This window comes from Bactrocera tryoni, unplaced genomic scaffold, assembly GCF_016617805.1.
Source record: "Bactrocera tryoni isolate S06 unplaced genomic scaffold, CSIRO_BtryS06_freeze2 scaffold_64, whole genome shotgun sequence".
In the NCBI taxonomy this organism is placed as follows: Eukaryota; Metazoa; Arthropoda; class Insecta; order Diptera; family Tephritidae; genus Bactrocera; species Bactrocera tryoni.
The window spans coordinates 220,862-242,576 of record NW_024396310.1 but is presented as its reverse complement, the minus strand read 5'-3'; the positions used below and the strand labels follow the sequence as shown (position 1 = coordinate 242,576).

The following is a 21,715-nucleotide window of genomic DNA, read 5'->3' as shown; positions in this document are numbered from 1 at the left end:
TGCAACAACTTTTCAATTTATTAAAATATTTATTTATTTTTTTAATAGAGATATAAATACTATAAATTTAGGATAACTGACTGACAGACAATTCTTTTTGTAAATAATCGTCAATTAAAATCGAAGCTTCTCCGTGTCCTTACGAATAAATGCATACCATACATCTATATCTTCTCTATCTTTATAAATAAAAAGTACGTGTCACGTTGTTTGTCAGCGAGGGACTCCTAAACTACTGAACAGATTTTCGTAAAATTTAGCACACTGTGTCCAGTTCGAACCAACTTAGAAGATAGCTCTATTAAGTGGACATCTCCATTAACCATGCACATTGGCCGGTCCCACAATTTTTTGATGTTTATTAAGTACAATCTATTAATTTGCCTGAATCCCCTGCATTCTTATACCGACAAAAACGTTTTCGCCTTTATTCATAAATAAAATTTCACTGTATTAAGTAGTTTATTATATGAATAATAGTATAAAATGTATACCACAGCAACGCGTGACCGGATCCACTGGTATACATATATATATATTTAGACGACTTTAGAAAATTCTCTAATTTTTTAATAAATCTAATTGGTCATATAGTCCAATTGGCCAGCTGTTATTTTCGTTAAACTTTATTCTGATATGGCAATATTGTAGAACGGCTTTTTCTCGTTTGCTTTGTCTTGACATTTTGCATACGCTTTTTCTGGCTTCCTTCTCGACGAAGTTTGACAATTCAGCATTTTAATTTGCAAAAACTCGAAAAGACTTTCATTCATTTCAATTTTTTAATAAATTCTATTAGCTTAAAAAGTATACAATAAAAATGTCTGAGAATAATGGTACGTATAAGGATCGAATAGAAAGTGAAGGATAGAAATATATTAGTGCGAAACAATGCAGTTAAGAGCCATGTATTTAAGAAGATCATTTGAAAAATTATAGAAAATTTCTGGAAGTGTAAGCCGGCAATTACACGTTTCGTTTGTAATATTTTAGATACCTCCAACGAATCAAACAGTCTTGGTAGCGATTCAATTCTGCAGTCATCGAGGTTAACTGGCGGTGGTGTAAATCCGGTTATACGTTCGGGAGTATTGCGACCGTCAGTACTTGGTCCGTCAGTTTTGGGTGCCGCAGCGCTGGGCAACAGCAACAACAATTCGCTTGCCAATGTGAATGCAAATTCGATTTCCAATTCAACAGCTACTAGTAATAATGGTGATGACGAAGAGGACTCTGTAAGTAGCACAACCAATCATAATCCTTTCATGCGGGAACAGAAGGACGATGAGGAGGAGGAGAGCACAGAAAATGATTCAAATGCTGCAGAAGGAGCTGTAGGAGGCGAACCAGCCAATGACAAGGCGACGGAGGAGAAGAAGTCGACAGACGATGATGAACCGGATGAAGTAAGCAAAATTTATTCATAATGTTAACATTTCACACTAATTGAATTGTACATTTTCTGTTTGTTAAGCGGTCAGATCCTTTAAGCTTGCTTCGCAAAAATGGTCTCGAGCGATCAAATCTTTTTGCCGCGGCCAAAAGTTCTATGCCGCTGGTGGAAAAATCAGGTTTTGTTTTTGGACAAAATGTGCATGAACGTGTTGTTGGTGTAAGATCTCTTGAGTTACATTTATGTATTGATTATAATTGATTTGAATTTTTTTGCTATAAAGGAGAATATCAATCCTGATGGTGTACAGAAAGCAGACAATTCCGAGGCCAGCTGTTCTACAACTGGAGAATTGTTGTTTTCGAGTGTTATACAAAATGCAGCAAAGGCAGTGGAGTCTGACAAAGGTGCCACGCCAAAAGAGAATGAAACAAAGACACTAACTGATGTAGCGCGCGAATACGAAGAAAGTCGTGCTCAAAAGCGCAAATACGAGGAGGTGGAAACATTCACAGGCGAAGAGAATGAAATAAACATTGTCGATGTAAGTGTTTCAAAAATTTAAAACTGCCACATATTCCTTTACTATTTTAATATGATATAATTTTCCCTAAAATATAGGTAAATTGTAAGTTATTTGCCTTCGTCAACAGCAACTGGGAGGAGCGCGGGCGTGGCAGCCTTCGTTTGAATGACTCTAAAAATGAGCAAGAATGCTCTCGTGTTGTGTTTCGTACATCGGGCAATCTGCGCCTTTTGCTTAATACAAAAGTGAGAATCGAATTAAGGTTCTAGCGAAAGTTATTATATAATGTCGTTAATGTTTCTAGGTTTGGGCTGGTATGGTGGCTCAACGTCCAAGCAACAAATCACTGCGCCTTACTGCAATGGACAATACTGGTAAAATCAAAATATTTTTAGTGATGGGGCGTCCGGCGGACATGACGCTACTGCATAAAGAATTATTAGAGAGAATTGAACTCCGAAAAATATCACATCCAGAAGAATGCCGTGCGCCGACAGAAACGAAAAATGGAATAGGATCAACAGCCAATCATGAAGAGGAGGCAAAAGAAGCTGAAGCCACCGCTGTACCAGATCACGAAGATTGCACAGAGCCAAGTCCCAAAAAGCCATTGGTTAATGAGGGAAAGAACTAATACACCGTTTTTATAAAACAAAAAGAAAAGTAATATAAATAATAAACTCTTAATTTATATTTTGGAAAAGAAAAAAAATATAATAAGTATTTGAAGATTTGAAAATTGAATGCACACAACATGGACTGCATAAATCCTGCTAATGAATTTTAAAAAACTCAATATGTCCAAATTAAACGAAAAACTGATAAAGTGACGGTTATGGCTAAATGCATTGATTTCTTTTGTACCGTATAAACAACAACGAATTACACAGCGCAGTAGAAATGTTTTCTAGATCCAACTGGCAGTTATACACTACAGTTTATAAATATTTACTAGATAGTTAGTAGGCGGTAGGAAAGAGGTCGAGCTCAGCGCCAAAATATGCAATGTTGCTGAGTTATAATTAAATTTATCAGTGAATACCATAATTTATAAATTTTTTTGTAGGCGTTTTGCGAATTTGCAATTCAAAAACGTTTTTCATATGCATAAATTTAATTTATGGTTTTACATACCAAACATACAAAAAATGCAAATCTCCAATCATATCATTTCTCAATTGCATGTGCTTTATGTGTGGGATATTTCATTTATTTTCTATTATTAAGCTACCTACCGATTTTCCATACATTTGTGCTCTGCATATAAACTACAACAATAATATGTTTATATATATTTTTAATAATGAATTGTAGTATAAATGAAAGCAAAGTTGAAAACAAAGAATATTTGAAAAGCATTTGAAAGAAGAAGCAAATAAAATGAAATAAATTTAGATTTCTGTTCCTTACATAACAATAACAACTGGTAATTTTATTCATTACGGAACACGTATGCGCGGAACAAATGGCATTGAAAGCACTTTACTTTGATTCTATTTTTCTTTGAAGATTTTCTACGTGGTTTACAAGTATGCGTCAACCTAAAGCTGCTACTGATTGCTAATAATCTAGAAATTGGAAGATGAGCGTGGTTTCTGTTAAGCGTTTCCTTTACGCAGGAAGGTGGTACGAACCCAGAGGAGGTATTCTGATATGGTTCCCAGCTCGATAGTTAAAAATATACCTACCACTGTCCACTGTATTTCTGCGCTGAAAAGGTCGTCATTAAATTCAACAGTCGCTTGGAATTTGAGTGAGTTTTGTTGGCTCTGTTGACGTCGGCTGTTGGTGGATTGCGAATTTACACAAATTACGTGCTTCATGTTAATAGCAACAACTAAAGCTTCACATTTAAAGCAACAAATTATCGATTACTTACCGAGTCATTCCGTTTACTTACCGTGAAACATTTCGCAAACACTTTTAAAGATCGAAAATGCATTTTGTTATTTTTTTAATAGTAAAAATATGTATTCTATTACAATCTATTGATTTTCTTCTTATTTTCATCAACTCTTCTAGTCGTCTACACTACTCATTTTTATATGTATAGTATGTATGTATATGCACTAAACAAATGCTGCATACAATATAACATCACTACTTGAAGTTTAAAATTTTTCACCACACTGGGTGTCAAAGAGGGTATATTTATTGCACAAGCGAACATTATAGATGTATAATTAAGGGCATGCAATTTCCTTGGCTCGATAAGCATAAAAAAAAAATTATATATATACATATTTATTTAATTCGAATTGACACATTTTAATTTATCGACAATTATTTGCTATAAGAAGTTACACGCTTTTTACATGATATTCCTAAACATCTTACATAATTTGTATATTAATAAGTTAAATCATTTGATTTTACAACCTTATAAGAAATAATTAATATGACTTAAAATACTTTCTACAATTTATTTATTTTTTTGTATATGTTTGAATGCTTAAATTAAATAAAACCAAAAATAAGGAAAAAAACCTCTATTTTGAACATAAAATAAAAATAACTTGAAACGATTTTCGCCATATTAATAAATTAGAAAGCATAATGGTCAATTGCAACGAGCATAAACGATCGCAAAACGTATGCAAGGCTTCCGCTGGAAAGGAGCAGGTATTCGGATACAAATGGCGGGTACATGTGTATGCGCTTACAATAAATAGTCATATGTATGTATATGGGTATGTTTTGTTTGTATATATGTGTGTGTGTGAATTAGAACAGCGCCGACTGGCCCATGCACCTGTTTTATGAACTCAAGACTCCAAAGGCAAACAAGATGTAGGGCTCCGATGTTGCCAGTGTGGGGTCGAATATACGTGTGTTTCATGGAGCATTACATTTAGTTGACAGGTTAGCTTTGTTGAAGTTTTTAAATGCGTCTAGCTAGTAAAACTCTATGCATTCTGTTTTTGTTTACTTTTTTGCCAATGCATTCAGCCGTTTGGTGCTTTGTGAACTTTGTATGAGCTAATCGGTGCAGATCTTTGCACTTCACTGCTATCTAATTATATAATTTATTTATATGTCATATATGTATATATTCAATTGTCGTTGCAAATTTAACAAACTACTAGGTTTGGATTTTCTTAGTGATATAAATGATCTGTTTTCGGTTTTTCATAAAGTACATATATTATATACATATATATGTAAATATGTAGTAATTTGCATACTACACGCGTTAAAGCATTACTTGCAAACATTTATCAATTTTTTTGCTGCACGTGATTCTTACTTTAATGCCTGCTCCCATATATGTATGTCTGTATGTGTGAAGGTTGTAAATGCGTTAGAGAGTTTGCTTTCCTATGTTACAGCAGCCAGCGCTCAACACCTCTATATAGTTTCGTAGATACATTGTTCAAGCGATAGTGGAGAATGGTTTTTTTGTTTTTGTTGCACAATCGCACTTCGCAATCGCTCTTCAGATGACCACAGTCAGCGCTGCCGTTGTGCTTTTCAACGAGTTTTGTGCGTACCACTGATGTTTGCACAATAATGTGATTTGAATAACAACTGTTGGGTTAACAAGTGGGATTTATGCGCGGGGCCTTAGCTGATGCTGCTGCAACTCGAAACCGTTACATTTAGAGCGCTTCCTTTGCTGCCTGCTGCGATAGCCACGGAAGACCTGTGAATGCGAAAGCAAAAATAAGCACACATACACACACACACACACAATATTGTTGGCGTTTGCATTGTACTCACCTATTGTGACGCATGTGACTCTTAACTAGGTCACTATTGACCAGCGCCGCCATCAGACTTATTTCACCCGCCATCACTGTGGCGCACACAATTTGTGCCAGTTTCTTGGCATTTTCGCCGGGATGCGCGTGATTAGCGCCTCGCACGCCCAACATGTCCAGGCATGCGCCCTGACCGGGCAGGCCGGTGCCGCCGCCAACGGTGCCCACCTCCAATGAAGGCATCGTGCAGGTCATGTATAAATCGTCATTGTTCGGGCCCCAGCATTCCATGCCGGTGGAGCAATTGCTAGATGTCACATTTTGTGCGGGGTCTTGACCGGTGGCTAGGAAAACGGCCGTCACCATGTTGGCTGCGTGTGCGTTGTTTCCTGCGACAAAGTACGAATATAAATGCAAAATAAGTGGGAAATTTAATAGAAAAATGGTTTGTGGATTTATTAGAAAGAAGTATTTTATCTTTTACTTACCACCTATACTGCCCGCCATAGCGCTGCCGGACATGTTCTTCAATTTGTTGCACTCCACCAAGGTTTTGGCGTCCGTTTTCAGTACAGTGCGCAGGGTTTGAGCCGGTATGATGCACTCGGTTACCACACATTTGCCGCGACCCTTGATCCAGTTGATTGCTGCCGGTTTCTTGTCGCAACAGAAATTGCCACTCAGCGATATGATTTGCATGTCGGGGAACTCCTTTTTAATGCATCTCAGCGCCATCTCAGCACCTTTGGACACCATATTCATGCCCATGGCATCGCCTGTCAACGCCACAAAACGAATGTACAGCTGTGGACCATCGATTGCGATCAGGCATTCCTTCAGTCGACCAAAACGCGATGTAGAATCGAATTCGCTCTTGATCTTTTTATAGTTCTTTTCATTGTAAATCCAATTTTTCGCCTCCACAGCGCGTGAAATGCTGCCGAAGCGCACGCAGGGTGCGCGCGTCATGCCCACATCCTCCACATGCGAAATGACGCCGCGCACCGAGAGTGCTTTGCAGCCCCGATTGGTAGAAGCGACCAGTGCGCCTTCGGTGGTTGCCATGGGCACGAAATATTTGTTGCCATCTAGCAATAGTGGACCGGCATAGCCCACCGGTATGGGCACGTAGCCAATGACATTCTCACAACAGACGTTCATCACTTTGCGGTAATCGAAGTGCAGATAGGGTAGGCAATCCATACGTTCCGCTGGTACTTTGGCACGCTCAAAAATTATTTTCCTACGTAAGTTCACACCACGTACCGGGTCATCCAGTATAGATTCGATATTGTGTAAGGGGCAGTGTTGACTGGCGCCATTAACGACTAAAGTGATTTCTTCATCGGTGAGGTTGGCAGCGTTGCAGCCCTCTTCGGTGGATTGAATAATTTGTAGGCATTCTTGGAGTGAGCGGGGCGGCCGTGGCTCGACCTGACTCTTCACCAGTGGCAGCAATTGGTTTACATCGGTTATGCTATCGGTTTGTGTATATGCATTAACGAGATTTTGCTCCTCGATGGTGAATAGTGGGGCGCGATGGCTGCGTAAGTTGGCGCCGGGAGGCGTAACAATGAGCTCGGGCAGCGAGCCAACAATTTCGGTTTGACTCGAGTCGTCGACAGTGGCAAGCATCGGCGAAACTATGGCGGCCTCATCGACTTCGTTCAAGGCTTGAGTTTGGGAAGTTTTCGCCGCAAGGGCGACTGTGGACTGACGCAGTTGATCGCGCAGCTCGTGTCGATGTTCGAAGAAGATGAACTTCACCACCAAAGCAATGAGCAAGATTAGTATGACAATCTGGTCAGCGCTCATAGTAAGCCATCTAGAGAGAGAGAGAGTAAGGCAGAGAATGTAGATTTGTAACTCATTAAATTGGAATGCATGTTATGTTAAGTAATTGTAAGAAAACGTGGAGTCAAAGAAACCACTTCGCCAAAACCGGCGGAAGCAGTGCAAAATGTAAAGAAAATGTACAGCCTCATTTTGATATTACATCACTTCAACAGAAGTGGTATACTTACTTGATGATCATATCCGTAATTTCACCCGACTCCGTGCGACTGCTGTTCGCATTCAAATTCAATTGCGGCGTCAATTTCTTATCCACCGTCTCGTATTCACTGTTCGAGAAGACGATGCGACTGTAGATGTGCACAACCATCAGACCGGTGGTCATTATGATTTTCACGCGTTGCACTACCGGATTCGTCTTCTGCTCCTCGTCGTTCAGCGCCTTCAATAGTATGGAGTCTTTGGCCTTAGCGCGCACTAACGACATGTCCATGCCGTTGCGTGACAAGTCGAGTATCAGCGACAAACAGGCTGGATAGAAGGTCATAAAGACCACATAATTCACTATCACCGACATAACGGCGAATGTGCACAGCACCTCGAGACGCTGCACGCCCGACAGCGTTCCCACACCAATTACAAGCGTCTCCACAATCGTATCTAAGGTTATGGCCGGTCCCAGTAATTCTAAGCCACGCGCTATGTTATTCGTCACTTCGGCCTGATTCGTGCCGAAGAGCGCCAATTGCGCGAGTGTGCCAGAATTTGTGAGATCAATAACCAGGAGCATAAAAAACAGTGCATCTCTGGGGGCATCAGGAAAATATGTAATTTTATTAATTAATAATTCAATTGCTAATATCAATTTACATTGTATGATTGGTTATTGCTTTACTCACTTTAAATCGGACATATCACTGCCAAGGAACTTTATTATTGTCGTCGTAAAGATAAAACTAGAGAAGATCGTAAATAGTCCAGCAATTCCTGTGAAGTAAAATTTATTATAAATGGCTCAATTAATTGAATGGTCGGCGCACGCTGAATGCGAAATGTGATTGCGAATATTATGTTGAGGTAACAGGTATTTGTTATATCAAATGGAATAAATGCACACTAGGGTATACCCAAAATAGTTTTCTATGTTATGCACCAAAGATTATTGGTGACGAAAGAGCTAAAAAAAAAACACAAAGTGATGTGGATGACGATAAAATTAGGATGATCGAGAAAGCTGACACTCTAAAAAACATATTACCCTTAAAACGGTGCGAATATTTTGGTCTGTCCATTTAAATAAGGTTGTTCCTCTTCTGAAGTCCCCTGATAAGATCAGGAGTGATCCTCGTTCTTATCGGGGCATTAGTCTCCTCCCAGTACTTGGAAAAGTTATGGTGGAATGGCTTCAGGAGCTAACACGGGCTATGTGGTCGGACAGGCAGTATGAGTTCAGGAAAGGACGCAGTATAGAGGATGCTTGGTTTCATGTCCAGAATGTCGTTCTGGAGAATGTCAAAAGTATGTCCTTGGCATATTTGCTGACTTCAAGGGGTCGTTGGACTACCTAAGCTGGGATCGAGTGGTGCAATGGCTGGTGGAGCTGGGCTGACCGGAATTTACCCTTTGGAAGAGTTACTTTTCGAACAGCGAGGAGTCTCTATTCGGCATGAATGGGAGTGTGGAGATTGGAGTGCTTCGTGGCTGCCCGTTAGGTATTATCTATGGTCCATATTTTAGGAACCTTATGATGGACTCTTTGTTTGGGCAGCTCTAGCCACTCTGTAAGTGTTATGCGTATGCGGACGACCTTCTTCTTCTAGTCGAAAGACGCTCGTGGCCTGAGCTAGAGCGGGCGAGAGGGCATCTCTTAGAGATTGTAAATACTTGGGGTTTATGTGTGGAGGTGGACATATCGACGGAAAAAACGGTGGCAATGCTGCTTAAGGGCAGTTGTTGAGGGTAACCCAGACTTCAGATTTTGTCTGAGTCTGGGTTTTGTGCTTACGGGTCATTGGCCTCGGAATGCATTTTTGCATCAGAGGCACCAATCTTGTGGTTTTTGTGGGGCGGGGGTAGAGCACTGGGTGTATATAATTATAGAATGCTCGATGTACCGGAGCCTTTGGATTTCGCTCCAACCAGCTCATGCGAACTCATTGATTTGATCCGCTGTACTTTTGAGCGCCGTGGGGTAAGGCTGTAGTCAGCAGGTATCCACGTTAAACAGACCGAACGTTGTCCGTTAAATCAATCGAAACGAATGTGTGAAAACTTCTTCCAGTGGATAATATATACATACATAACTGAAATATCTACGAAGGACCTTGTTTAGAGCTAACTCTTCAGAAGCGAAAAAAAGCTGCTTAAAATTAAAACTTTAGACACTTTAATCTTCTTTCGTAAGGATTAGACGCACTGATAAAATGTTTACCGGAAACTCTTCTTCTTCTTCTTTATTGGCGTAGACACCGCTTACGCGATTATAGCCGAGTTAACAACAGCGCGCCAGTCGCCAACTCGAATGTTGAGAATCTCATTGAATTATGGAGTGCCTTAATGGATATTACCAATGAACGTAATGCACACACGGGCCACACACACACACTGGTACATCTTGCGATTAACCATAAATCAGCGGAAAGCTTCTATTGTTATTTGCTGTCACCGTATTTAGGAAACATATAAAACAAAGTACGTCTATATATATACATACATACATACATATATACATACCTACCTACATGCATTTATACAATATTTAAATATACTATACATACATATGTATGTATAGTATGTATGCTATACTTATACATACTTTGTAACCGTTAATATTAAACAAATACCACTTTCTTAAAGAATTCAGCAAAATGGATATATAGAGTATATGTAGCCTAAAGGACCTATAGACTAAAAGAGACTGTATATGTATGTATGTGTGCCTATGGGATTTTTGCCACGCCAAGATTATGGCAACAGATGTGTGGCACATTCTAGAATATGCTGAGCCACTTGCGCTTGCTTCAATAAAGAACTCAAGGTATTAGCAACTGTTGTTTTATGCAAACCGTTTTTATGCTTTTTGCGGCGCAGAAGCTCTGCGAACGCTGCAGCCCCATCGACTACAGCAGCAGAGGCAAAGGCGAATGTTAATTGCATTGACAGTTGAACAGTTTGACGAGCACTAAATGGCATTGTTAATTCTTTCCTTTCAATGCAGCAGTAAAATAATTTGAGAGATCATTAAAACACGAGCGCGAACGTTAAACGGCCTTCGGTGTGAAGTTTACAGCAAATTTAGTGGATATCTATGCTGGCTGGTGAGCTGCTGTGCGCACTTTTAAAAATGTCGTTTCACTAAAATATTCCACTTTTGGTGGCAATAAAACGACGCAAGTGAAAACGCCTTACACACACACGCACACACGCACACACGTACGAACATTTACCATACGGCACGTAACTGCAATTAAATTGATTTGCGAATTCGCGCTTGAACATGCGTTATTAATCGCAACAACAGTGCATGCTTAGAAACTATACATGCACTTACATATATGTACACACATATGTACATATGTATGTGTGTGTAAGTTAACTGAGGTTTTTGCATGGACATTGAAACGGAAAATGGACTAAGGTTTTCTGTCGCTAACTAAACGAACTCACATAAATCAAAACTTAGAAAATTGTTCAACAAATATTACAGCATTCTCAGAGCGGAGTCCAATAAGAATATGAACTTTAATAACCGTAGTTTTATATAATTTTTTAGGTAGTGCCACAAGCCGGGAAATTAAGCTTCAGGTAAAGAGTTTCGCGCTCTTCGTGGCTAAATAATTTCACTTTTGGTTCAGTGTTAAAGCATAGATCTAGCAAAACTCCTCAACGCTGACATCATATTTTATGTTTAAACATCCACATATGTGCCTTTTGAGACAATGTTAGCTCATTCTATTAGCATTAACTCACTTGCACTTGTAATTTGCGAAAGCTACACCTATGTACAGTAAACATTTCGGTTTCTAAGCGCAGCCAGCCACTGTGTATGGAATGCATACATACATATGAAAATGAATTAATATGTTCAAAACATAAGTATGTATGTATGTAGTGATGTTGGTATGATTATGACCAACAAGTAGTCGCCGATTGTATATCGAAACTGAAAAAGCGCGCTCAAAACAAATTATTGCGTGTAAAACTCAAGCGAAACGGCAAATTCCGCATAAATAGTGTTTAGCAGTTTAAGTTGAAGGTTAGCATTAGATAGCCATAGGCCAGCTAGCGACTGCGTGTGCATCCGTTCATCCGTTCGTCCGTTTGGCTGTCTATCTGAGTGCTATATATTCTTCAAACAGTCAGTCAGTAGTGCAAATTTTACACCTCAATCATACTTTTCGAGGCCAATGTTCAATCGCTCAATGTTGACGGTCAAAACAGCAAACAAAAACAATTACTATTGAATACTATACTATTAAAGGTATTGTGAAACTGCGCATGTGCGTCGATATTTAATAACTGCAAATAAAAGCACCGCAGCCTTACCATTGTCAGCGAAGCATTGAACTGTGGTTACCTCCCAAATCTAGGTGAACAAGAGCACAATCGCTTTAAGGGCACTTTAAGTGTCGTTCAAGCATGCGAATTTTCGCCAATTCTTCCAAGAGCACGGGTAAACAAATGAATAATCTCGTTGGTGGTCGTTATTTTGGTCAATAACCAATGAATCAAATACTAATATCGATGAGGTGCGCACTCTATATGCACTATAATATATTTATGTGAATATTGCACGCAATTAATTGTGATCTCTAGCACGTATTCATAGTATAACGGAATACACATCTCGTAATAGTGCTAAATGATGCCATTTAGTAAATATGTTCAATGCTACGAATCAAACCGTAAGTAGATTATACTTACTTTTCAATGACGTATACCTTGAATTTATTAATGATAATTTAATAAAGCTATTTCTTTAATAAAAAATTCCGAAATTGTCGCTACGGCCGCCACAGCAATGCTTTTAGTATGCAAAAAAACAAAACATGTCAGAAAAAGCTTTAGAGTATTAAATGCAAAATTGAAGTCCTCTTCGATTTGTCGCTCTCTGTTCGAGCGCTCCTAAGTATATCAGGCAGTTAAGGGATATCTCATCTATCCTATTCTATACCACTACCGTGATAAAATGTTTAATTTATACTTCGCGTGCTTTCGAATTGATAAGTTTTTTTTCTGTAAGTTGGTTGTACTGTTGGTGACGTCTATGCTAAATTTCACCTCAAAATATTCATTAGTATTTGAGATACGCGTCGTTTTGTGAGGCTCTAAAAGTGAATTCTTCGATTTTTATTATGTCTGAATTTATTGAACAAAGAACTGCGATAATGCACTATCTCAAACTGCTTTGGTTATTCGTGATCATTTCGCCACATTTTCAACTAATATCGTGCCACAACCACCGCATTCGCCTGATTTAGCTTCGTGTAACTTCGGGCTATTCAGCAAATCACCACTCCGAGGACACCGTTTTAACTCAATTGAGGATATAAAAGCTGAATCGAAGAAGTCTCTGATGGCCATCATGACGGAGGATTTTTTCAAGTGCTATGATGACTGGAAAATTCGTTGGCATTAGTGTATTGCAGCGGGAGGGGACTACTTTGAAAGAAATTAAATGGACAAAATTCACCTTTCAATTTGATCACAGTTTTATACCTTTATAATCGTATCTTCGGTATTGCTATTCTACCTTTACTTTAGAAGACCTAATTCCTTTATGTCAGCTGTTTGTCTGATTTCTTAATATTTTGCATTTTGGGCAATATAAGGATATTTAGGAGGGTTGGAGAGAAAATTTAAGGGTTGTGCATGATTTTATTTGATAATTTTTTCTTCTTACCTAGGGTGTTCTAATGTTCACTGTGATATGAATACATTTGAAATGGAACAATTTTGTCCATGACTTGTTGATCCCCGAGAAATTAAACGAAGCTGCGGTTTTTATACTCTTGCAACCAGTTGCTACAGAGTATTATATTTCACCTAACGGTTGTACGTAACACCAACAACTAATCGAGATAGATATAGGGTTATATACATATATATAAATGATCAAGATGACGAGAAAAATTGAAATCCGGTTGACTGTCTCTTTGTCTGTCCGTCCATTCGTCCGTCCGTGCAAGCTGTAACTTGAGTAAAAATATTGATATCTTGATGAAATTTGGTGTGGCTTTGGTGTGCACCATTTTATGACCAAAAATTCGATTAAATAAAAACTGTTAAAGGTACGGAATATTTAGACCGGTACCTACAGTTGACTTTTGATCAAAAATATCGGTAAATGTGTGAAATAATCCTTCCCTTATAATGGTTTGTTTGTATGTCAAAAATGCGTTGAATCGAACATATACTTCCCTTAGCCCTTCCCTTCCCTTTATATACCTAATATAAAGATTTTTAAACTTCCAGGTAGCTTATTACCGCATATATCGGCCAAAATGTGAGGTATCCCAATGAAAATAAGAGAGAGTGATTTATTCATAACAGTGTATCTTTGTGCCAAAAATAAATTAATTTGTGCGAAAACCCCCTATATAACCTCTAGATAATTATTATCAGGATTTTCGAACATCCGGCTGACTTTACACTTTATGATTGGTTTTACACCATAAAGTGTTTGACTGGCTTCGATTTTTGCAAGTTGCAAGAGTATCAAATATTCAGTTGCACCCGAACTTTGCCCTTCCAGTTTTGTTTATAATTGTAGGTTAAAACAAGAAAAAACGTTAACTTCGTTGCACCGATGCTCAATATCCTTCACAGGTGCATTGCTGTTAGTAACTATGTGTTCAGTTTGTATGGAAGCTATATGCTATAGTCAACCAATCTGATCAATTTCTTCGGAGATTACATTGTTGCTTTAGAAAATAATATATACCAAATTTCGAGAATATATCTTGTCAAATGTGAAAGTTGTCCATACAAGAACTTGATACCGATCGTTCAGTTTGTATGGCAGCTATATGTTATAGCGGTCCGATATCGGCCGTTCCGACAAATGAGCAGCTTCTTGAAGAGAAAATGACGTTTGCAAAATTTCAAAACGATATCTTAAAAACTGAGGGACTAGTTCGTATATATACAGACAGACGGACGGACAGACAGACGGACATGGCTAAATCGACTCAGCTCGACATACTGATCATTTATATATATTCTTTATAGGGTCTCCGACGATTCCTTCTGGGTGTTACAAACTTCGTGACAAACTTAATGTACCCTGTTCAGGGTATAAAAATGTGCTATGAAATATGTATGATAACTTTCCCAAAATCAAAGGTTTGCTTGCAATTTAACTGTCCCTCAACATAAAATTGTCATACTCCCGCATCGTGTAGGTACTCACCTAGAATGTACTTGGAACCGAGCTTGTGCAGGCTGCAAAACTGGTAGTAGCAATAAAGCACTGCCGTGCAGCGTACAATCGTCATCAGTATCACGTCGGCGGCATTGTACTCGGCTTCCAGACCGTCACACGACTGACTCCAACCGTGACAGGGACGATGTCGACTGGATGTTGCCGACGACGCCGCCATGGAGGCAACGCCGGCGCCGACGCCGCCACCACCGGCTTGCTTGTCAACTGTCAGCATGCATGCCGTCAGCGTGAGTAGCGCCACAATAACCTCCCACGGATGGGAAGCACAAAATTCACCGTGTGCACGAAATAGACGTCCTATCATTTTGGCGACGAATCTCCGGTTTAAGCACAATTTTGGCGGCGATGTGCGAAATGTGTACTCTGAATAGAAATTCCTGAAGTTGAGACGCGTTGCTCTTGTTGTTGTTGTTGTTGTTGCCGTCGTAACTTGCAATCACAAAATTGCTGCAACAATGCGTATTGTATATGCCGCTGACAGTAAAAACAATAACAGTAAATTCCAATAAAAGCAAAACGCCAGGTAAGTTAAATATGTATGTATATGTAACGGCGTTTACGGAGGCGCGGTAGGAAATTGTTGAAAACAACAAATTATCGCAATTGATGAATAAATATTTTAGTTTTAGTTGTCAGTCAATCACATACGTTGCCTCTAATGGATTAGCGCAGCTGTTGCAACGTTCCACATGTGTGCGTATGTATGTATGTGTGCAGGGGCGAGGTGTGGAGCGTGAGTGCGCTGGATGTTGGCGTGCAATTTCGAGTGGCTGCGTATTTGCTATTCGTTTTTCACAGGCAGGTGATGTTCTGCCACACTTTTCGCCAATATCTGCTTAATATTGTTAATAGTTTGATTTTATAGTTGCAAGATTCAGTCAACGAAGATCTGCAAAAAGATAAAAATAAGGTTTTTATTAGTTTAAGCAAATGATTGAATCGAGCTTTATTTTATACTTGGTTCTATCAGATAGTAAATTTGCATCGCATATGTATTTACATAAATATGTACATACATATATGAGCAAATATGGAAGTAGTGTTGGTGTGTATGAAAAATTTTCGATTTGAGCTGATTCGACGAAACACTGTTTAGTAATGCAATCATTACTTTCCACAGAAGCTAAATTGCCGACAACTATTGAGTGACTTCATAAATCAACATGAGGGTGCAGTGGTAAGGAAGAAGCAAATCATTACAATAGAGCGCTTAAGTAAGAAAAAAGATCTTGACGTTGTTAAGGTTCTCAAGAACTCTTACAATACTAAAGCTAAAAACCGAGGTTATCCTACCGATCGATTTTGAACACCTCGCGTTTTTATACTGTCAATAACTATATAAACACACTTATTTTTGAAATATTATTTAAAAATTAGTTTCACGGAGCAAAATTCAATAAAATGCAAAAAATCTTGCGCTCATAGTTGAAAAATATGCGAAAAATTTGGAATAATTAAAAAAGGTAAAAGAAGACGTTATAATTCTATGAAAGAATGGAATATTTGTACAAATTGGATAGTCGAAAAAGTCTTTTCGCATTTCTAATCAAACTTCAACTTATTTTTTATATTTATAATTAACTTTAATGAACCAAAAATGTACCATTTTTCCGCTAGAGACATTATTCCATCAGTGTAAAACTTTTCTGGTTTCTCGGCGAAAAACTGGGACAAGTAATTTTCACGGGCTTCTCTTAAAGCCAACTTTACTCCATTAAGGGAGTTTTGCATTGACCGAACAAATGGTAGTCCGATCGTGCAAGGTCAGGGCTATATGGTGGATGCATCGAAAATTTCTAGCCAAGCTCTCCAAGTTTTTGCCGAGTCATCAAAGATGTGTGTGGTTAGCACTGTCCTGATGGAAGACGAAGTCCTTTCTGCTGATCAGTTCATCAGTTGTAGACAGTAAAATGTAGAATCAATCGTTCGACTATGTAGATTAGAGCAGCTCATAGTGGATGATTGCTTTTCAATCTCACCAAACACTCAGCATAACCTTTCGAGGCGTCAAACTTGGCTTTGCGACTATTTGTTGAGCTTTACTACGCTTGGACCATGATCTTTTTCGCACATTTTTGTCGTACTTGACCCACTTTTCGTCTCCTGTTACCATTCGCTTCAGAATTTGTTCGATTTCATTTCGTTTCAGCAAAGAATTGCAGATGTTAATTCGGTCCATTAAATTTCATGTGGTACTCAAACATCGAGCTTCTTTTTCTAGTGAGCCTCTTTTAAATGGTTAAAAACCGTTTGATGATGGATGTTAAGTTCCTTAGCGATGTCATGGCAGCTTATGTGACGGTCCTGGTCAATCTTTTCCATAATTTCATCGACTTTTTCAATGATAGGTCGACCAGGGCGAGGTGTATCTTTCACATCGTAATTTCCAGAACGGAAGCGAGCGAACCATTGTTGTGCTAAACGAACTGATATAGCATCGTCTCCGTAAACTTCACAAATTTTTTTCTTTTCCTTCTTCTATTTTTTATACAAGAATTTTAAATTATAGCGAATTTCTTCATTATTTTCACTCATTTTTGGACAGCTGTAACTTTTTTTCAACTTCCCTGAATTAAATTTTTTTAATTAAATGAAGCCTAAAATCTCACCTTTCCAACAATATATGGTATGACACAATGCGATTGGCAGCACTGAAGATATACGACTGCAACGACATTGACAAAATACGAAAAGACTTTTTCGACTACCCAATATTTTGAAAAATTTGGAAAAAAAGAAAACCCGAAAATATTTAAAAATCACGCGGGAAAGCCTTTATTAAATATACTCAGTTTAAAAACGGTCCAAAAAAGTGGATATTAAAAGTAATCCATTTTTTTGCTGCTGCCACATTCCCATAAAGCCGAATAATTTTTTTATGTATGTATTTGTGCATGTGTGTATCTGTATACATATACATATGTACATATGCAAATTGCAAATTGAACTATGTGATTTTTTCCGACAGTCGTAGCCCAACTACTCAAATAATGATAATTAAAAGTGATTGTGAGAATATTGACGGTGCTGCAAGAGTTCACTAACCCAAAATGCTTTACTCATGCCGCCACAAGGACAACGGAAACTGACAATCGAAAAATGAAAACTTATAAACTTACAACACCGTGCAACAGACGGCAGCCGGAGCATGCAACACTGTATCACAATTGAATAGTTTATCGATCATCGCTTGACATCGTTTCATTATACATATGTATATCTGCATGCTTGTATGTGTGCCCGCGTATTATTATTCACACTTGCCTCGCTGCAGCAGCAACGAAGTCGATTTACTGGAACGTTTGGTGGTTGGTGGCATTATTCGTTGCCAATTATAAGTGGCCAATGGCCAAGATAGCCCAGATGGACAAGATGCTGTTGAAATGGCTTGGCAAGCACATTTTATTGTAAGCGGCTTGGCTTGTAAGCCAGAGCAGAAGGCCGAACCTAGACTTTGTAGTGGAATGCGAAAGAATGCAAAATTATCAATATGTACTTGTAGAGCTTGAGCTTTAGAGATAACAATAGCGCAGAACAAAAGCAAAAGTGTAACGGGAATAAAGCGGCAATTCGTTGCTACCGATTATGGTTGCACGGCAATAAGTAAGGCGCTTAAAGCAATTGACTTTGCGACATTGCAGGATTAAATTTACTGCAGTAAAAGCGAGTACATATGCACAGAGCAATATGCAGACAGTGTTGCCAGATTTAACAGACAGCGAATGAGGCGAGTGGATTTATTAACACTGCCTTTTGTGAGCATCAATAACTTTATTAGGGTATATGTATGTATGTACCATTTGAGAACATAATTTGTATTGGCTAACAATGAAAAAGTATTGATGGCAGAAGCATTTAGTTTTCTATATACCATATGTAAGTAATTGTCGTGCTGGCCTCTTGTGGTGGCTTTATCAATGCTTTAGATTACAACAATTATTGCAATGATCAAATCAGCTATCAAATTAAATATCATTACAAGAATCAACTAAATATCATACTTTAGTCACTCGCTTGCAAGGGAGAGAGTTTATCTGTAAAACTACAATATATCGGCGCAGAATTAATGTTTTTGCAGTTATGAATATTTATATATTTACACACATATATCGTCAACACTAACGTGGCTATTGAAATATTTCTTTCAAATGTTTCGTCACACCCATATTTCAGCATTGAAACGCTTTCATGAAGCCGTGCTCACAGACATTTTTATGCGCCAAACAAGCGCATCTACACATGATTTGATCATTATGGATATCACAGCAATTTATTTCAAGTGAAGTGCCTACTCAATGCAGTGCCGCATAGCTACCCTGGAGAAAACAGCGAGCTAGGCAGGAAGAGACTAGTTGCAGTTTCAAATCAAACTAGTTAGTAAAACATAGACTTTTGCTATTTATGGAACATGTTGAATCGGGAAGGGAGAGAAGTCACCTTAGTCAATTCATACTGTCAAATAGAGAACAGGAAGGACTTGAAAGCTTTCGGAGTTAAAAATGTTCCTAAGAATATAAATAAAAGTAGATAATTTCTTATCTTCTTGGCACTAGTTAAGATTGACTTATTGCTGTCGAAACTTTGGAAATTGAGATCTCGTAAGACCGGTACAGGCAACCGAAAGCCTATGTGGCAAAGATATAACTGGAAAGCCGGACTAGTTTCACTTGTAGTGGGTACTAGTTACAAGGCAGTTCAGAAGTAGTTGATTTCGCTGCAGTGTATCTATCTTTTATTATATTTAACTATGTAACACAAAATGGTTGTATGTATGTTTATGTGTCGATTGCGCTGGGTCTTTCGCAGCGATCCAACTACAACGTGACTAGGATCTCTAAACACCGCACAATGACGGTCTCGTCGTGAAAAATTAACAACAAATATTATTTAAATACGAGTCACAACAACATGAAAAAGCATATAAGTTATGAAAGAGTTACGGCCAGCGAAAGCGAATTATAGTAAAAGGATTGACAGCCGCAACGCGACACAAATTTAATAATAAATCAGTGAGGCAAATATCAATCGGCCGCTTATGAGTGAAGCGAAACCACATGCACATACAAACATACCAAACATTGCATGTGTGTGCGTGTGTGTGCATAAGTGCGATATTTGGTGCATTTACTGTATTCATGGCATTCATTGTGGCGTTCGCAGCTCGGTTGCTGTTAACCATTCACGCAAGGATTCCCACCAGCAGTGCTGCAAGCTGTGAACGCCCAGGCTATGCATAGAATGTGTAATGGCAATGTGTTCCTGTTTACATTTATTTATGAACTTCAAAATATTTAAGGCAATTTATGTATTATCTACATACATATATACATATGTATGTACATAGTTACCCGTACTCATATTTCGTCAAATTATTTGAAATAGGATACTTGCTTTATTAAGTACCCAAAAGCAAAAACTATTTACAGCACATTTTCCATCGGTTGTTTAAACTGGTTAATGAATGATACGAGGGTTACACTCGTTCGATCAGTTTTCGAAATCGTCTTTGTTCACTTTATCTAGCCTGTTTGGTGAAAGTTGATTCCTTTGTAGTTTTTACGAGTTTTATAAAAGAATATGACAAGATTTAGTATGATCTTTTACATTGCTCTATTGTTATTTTAACTAACGTATCATTAATTCCGAACAAACGGGGAACATTCGCTAGATTAAACTTATCTTGGAACACCCAACTATTTGAATAATCTTTAGTCTTTACTTTATCGTATTCGTAAGGCCCTGAAAAGGTCGTCTTTTTACATTTTACATATCACTATAAAAGCACATTTTTATCACGCTATTATACGTGAGCCCAATTTTATTGTTAGTAGAGGCAGAGGTGATCATCAAAAACCCAAGTACGGCTCATTTTCAAAATACATACTACAAATCGCCTACTAAAATGTACAAAATAGCATAACATCAAAAAAAATCGAAAATCGCTGTCAGATATAATAACTAATATATCATTTTATAACAAAAACTTAAATTTTGTTTCAATATGAATCTATGGTAACCAATATATTGGGTAGTCGAAAAAGTATTTTCGTATTTTGTCAATAGATGTCGTTGCGGTCGTATATCTCCAGTACTACCAATCACATTATGTCATATCATATAGTGTTGGAAAGGTCAGATTTTAAGCATCATTTAAAAGAAATTAAATTCGGGGAAGTTGAAAAAAAGTTACAGCTGTTTAAAAATGAGTGAAAATAATGAAGAAATTCGCTATATTTTGAAATTTGTGTATAAAAAATGGCATAAGCCACTAATGAAATTTGTGAAGTTTACGGAGACGATGCTGTATCAGTTCGTGTAGTACAACAATGGCTCGCTCGCTTCCGTTCTGGAAATTTCGATTTATGTACACTGATAAAAGTTTTACACTGATGGAATAGTGTTTAGTCATTATAAAACTCAAATTTCATTTCAATTTGCGTGGTTTCTATTCCAATGTTTTTCTTTTTTCTGTAAACTTATGAGAAGACACGACAAGACAATAGATATTGACATTCTTACAAAAAATGATTTTTGATGAACTTCTCGGAATTATATGCCCTGACTAACAGAAAAAGAAATAATAGTGGCTTTAATGAAAAGTTGGAAAAAATAATGGCAGGAATATTTTGCTTATTATCAGCCTATACATCAATTGCGAACTGAGAACTGATTCGAACATTTCAAGCGATGACATTCTGTATATTGATTTTTATCATCCAATTATTAATTACAGATTACCTTTGAAACACTTTTCAAAACTCTTAAATATAATTCGTTATTCGAAGATTAAAAACGAATGGAAATTCTAGTTAAGCACGTAGAACAAAATCGTAGTATAGAAAAATTCGCTTTAAGGG

The 21,715-nt window shown here is 38.0% G+C and overlaps 2 protein-coding genes across 2 annotated transcripts; one reads left to right on the top strand and one right to left on the bottom strand.

The window, feature by feature from the left end:
- Positions 1–776: 776 nt before the first annotated feature.
- On the top strand, positions 777–2,766 carry LOC120781342 (ran-binding protein 3). Its single transcript, XM_040113546.1, has 6 exons — positions 777–836; positions 994–1,406; positions 1,475–1,612; positions 1,677–1,937; positions 2,015–2,164; positions 2,224–2,766. The coding sequence occupies exons 1-6, from the start codon at positions 821–823 to the stop codon at positions 2,551–2,553; spliced, it is 1,308 nt and encodes a 435-aa protein (XP_039969480.1). The 5' UTR covers positions 777–820; the 3' UTR covers positions 2,554–2,766.
- Positions 2,767–4,023: 1,257 nt separating this feature from the next.
- On the bottom strand, positions 4,024–15,743 carry LOC120781341 (3-hydroxy-3-methylglutaryl-coenzyme A reductase). Its single transcript, XM_040113545.1, has 6 exons — positions 14,826–15,743; positions 8,314–8,401; positions 7,645–8,220; positions 6,109–7,445; positions 5,640–6,009; positions 4,024–5,562 (listed from the first exon to the last, which is right to left on the bottom strand). The coding sequence occupies exons 1-6, from the start codon at positions 15,160–15,162 to the stop codon at positions 5,484–5,486; spliced, it is 2,787 nt and encodes a 928-aa protein (XP_039969479.1). The 5' UTR covers positions 15,163–15,743; the 3' UTR covers positions 4,024–5,483.
- Between the last annotated feature and the right edge of the window lie 5,972 nt (positions 15,744–21,715).

Coding starts and splice junctions, on each gene's coding strand:
- LOC120781341 (XM_040113545.1), bottom strand. CDS start 15,162: ATGATAGGACGTCTATTTCGTGCACACGGTGAATTTTGTGCTTCCCAT. Junction 8,221..8,313: donor AGTGATATGTCCGATTTAAA/GTGAGTAAAGCA, acceptor TGATGCCCCCAG/AGATGCACTGTTTTTTATGC. Junction 5,563..5,639: donor AGTCACATGCGTCACAATAG/GTGAGTACAATG, acceptor TCGCATTCACAG/GTCTTCCGTGGCTATCGCAG.
- LOC120781342 (XM_040113546.1), top strand. Junction 1,613..1,676: donor TGCATGAACGTGTTGTTGGT/GTAAGATCTCTT, acceptor TTTGCTATAAAG/GAGAATATCAATCCTGATGG. Junction 1,938..2,014: donor ATGAAATAAACATTGTCGAT/GTAAGTGTTTCA, acceptor CCTAAAATATAG/GTAAATTGTAAGTTATTTGC.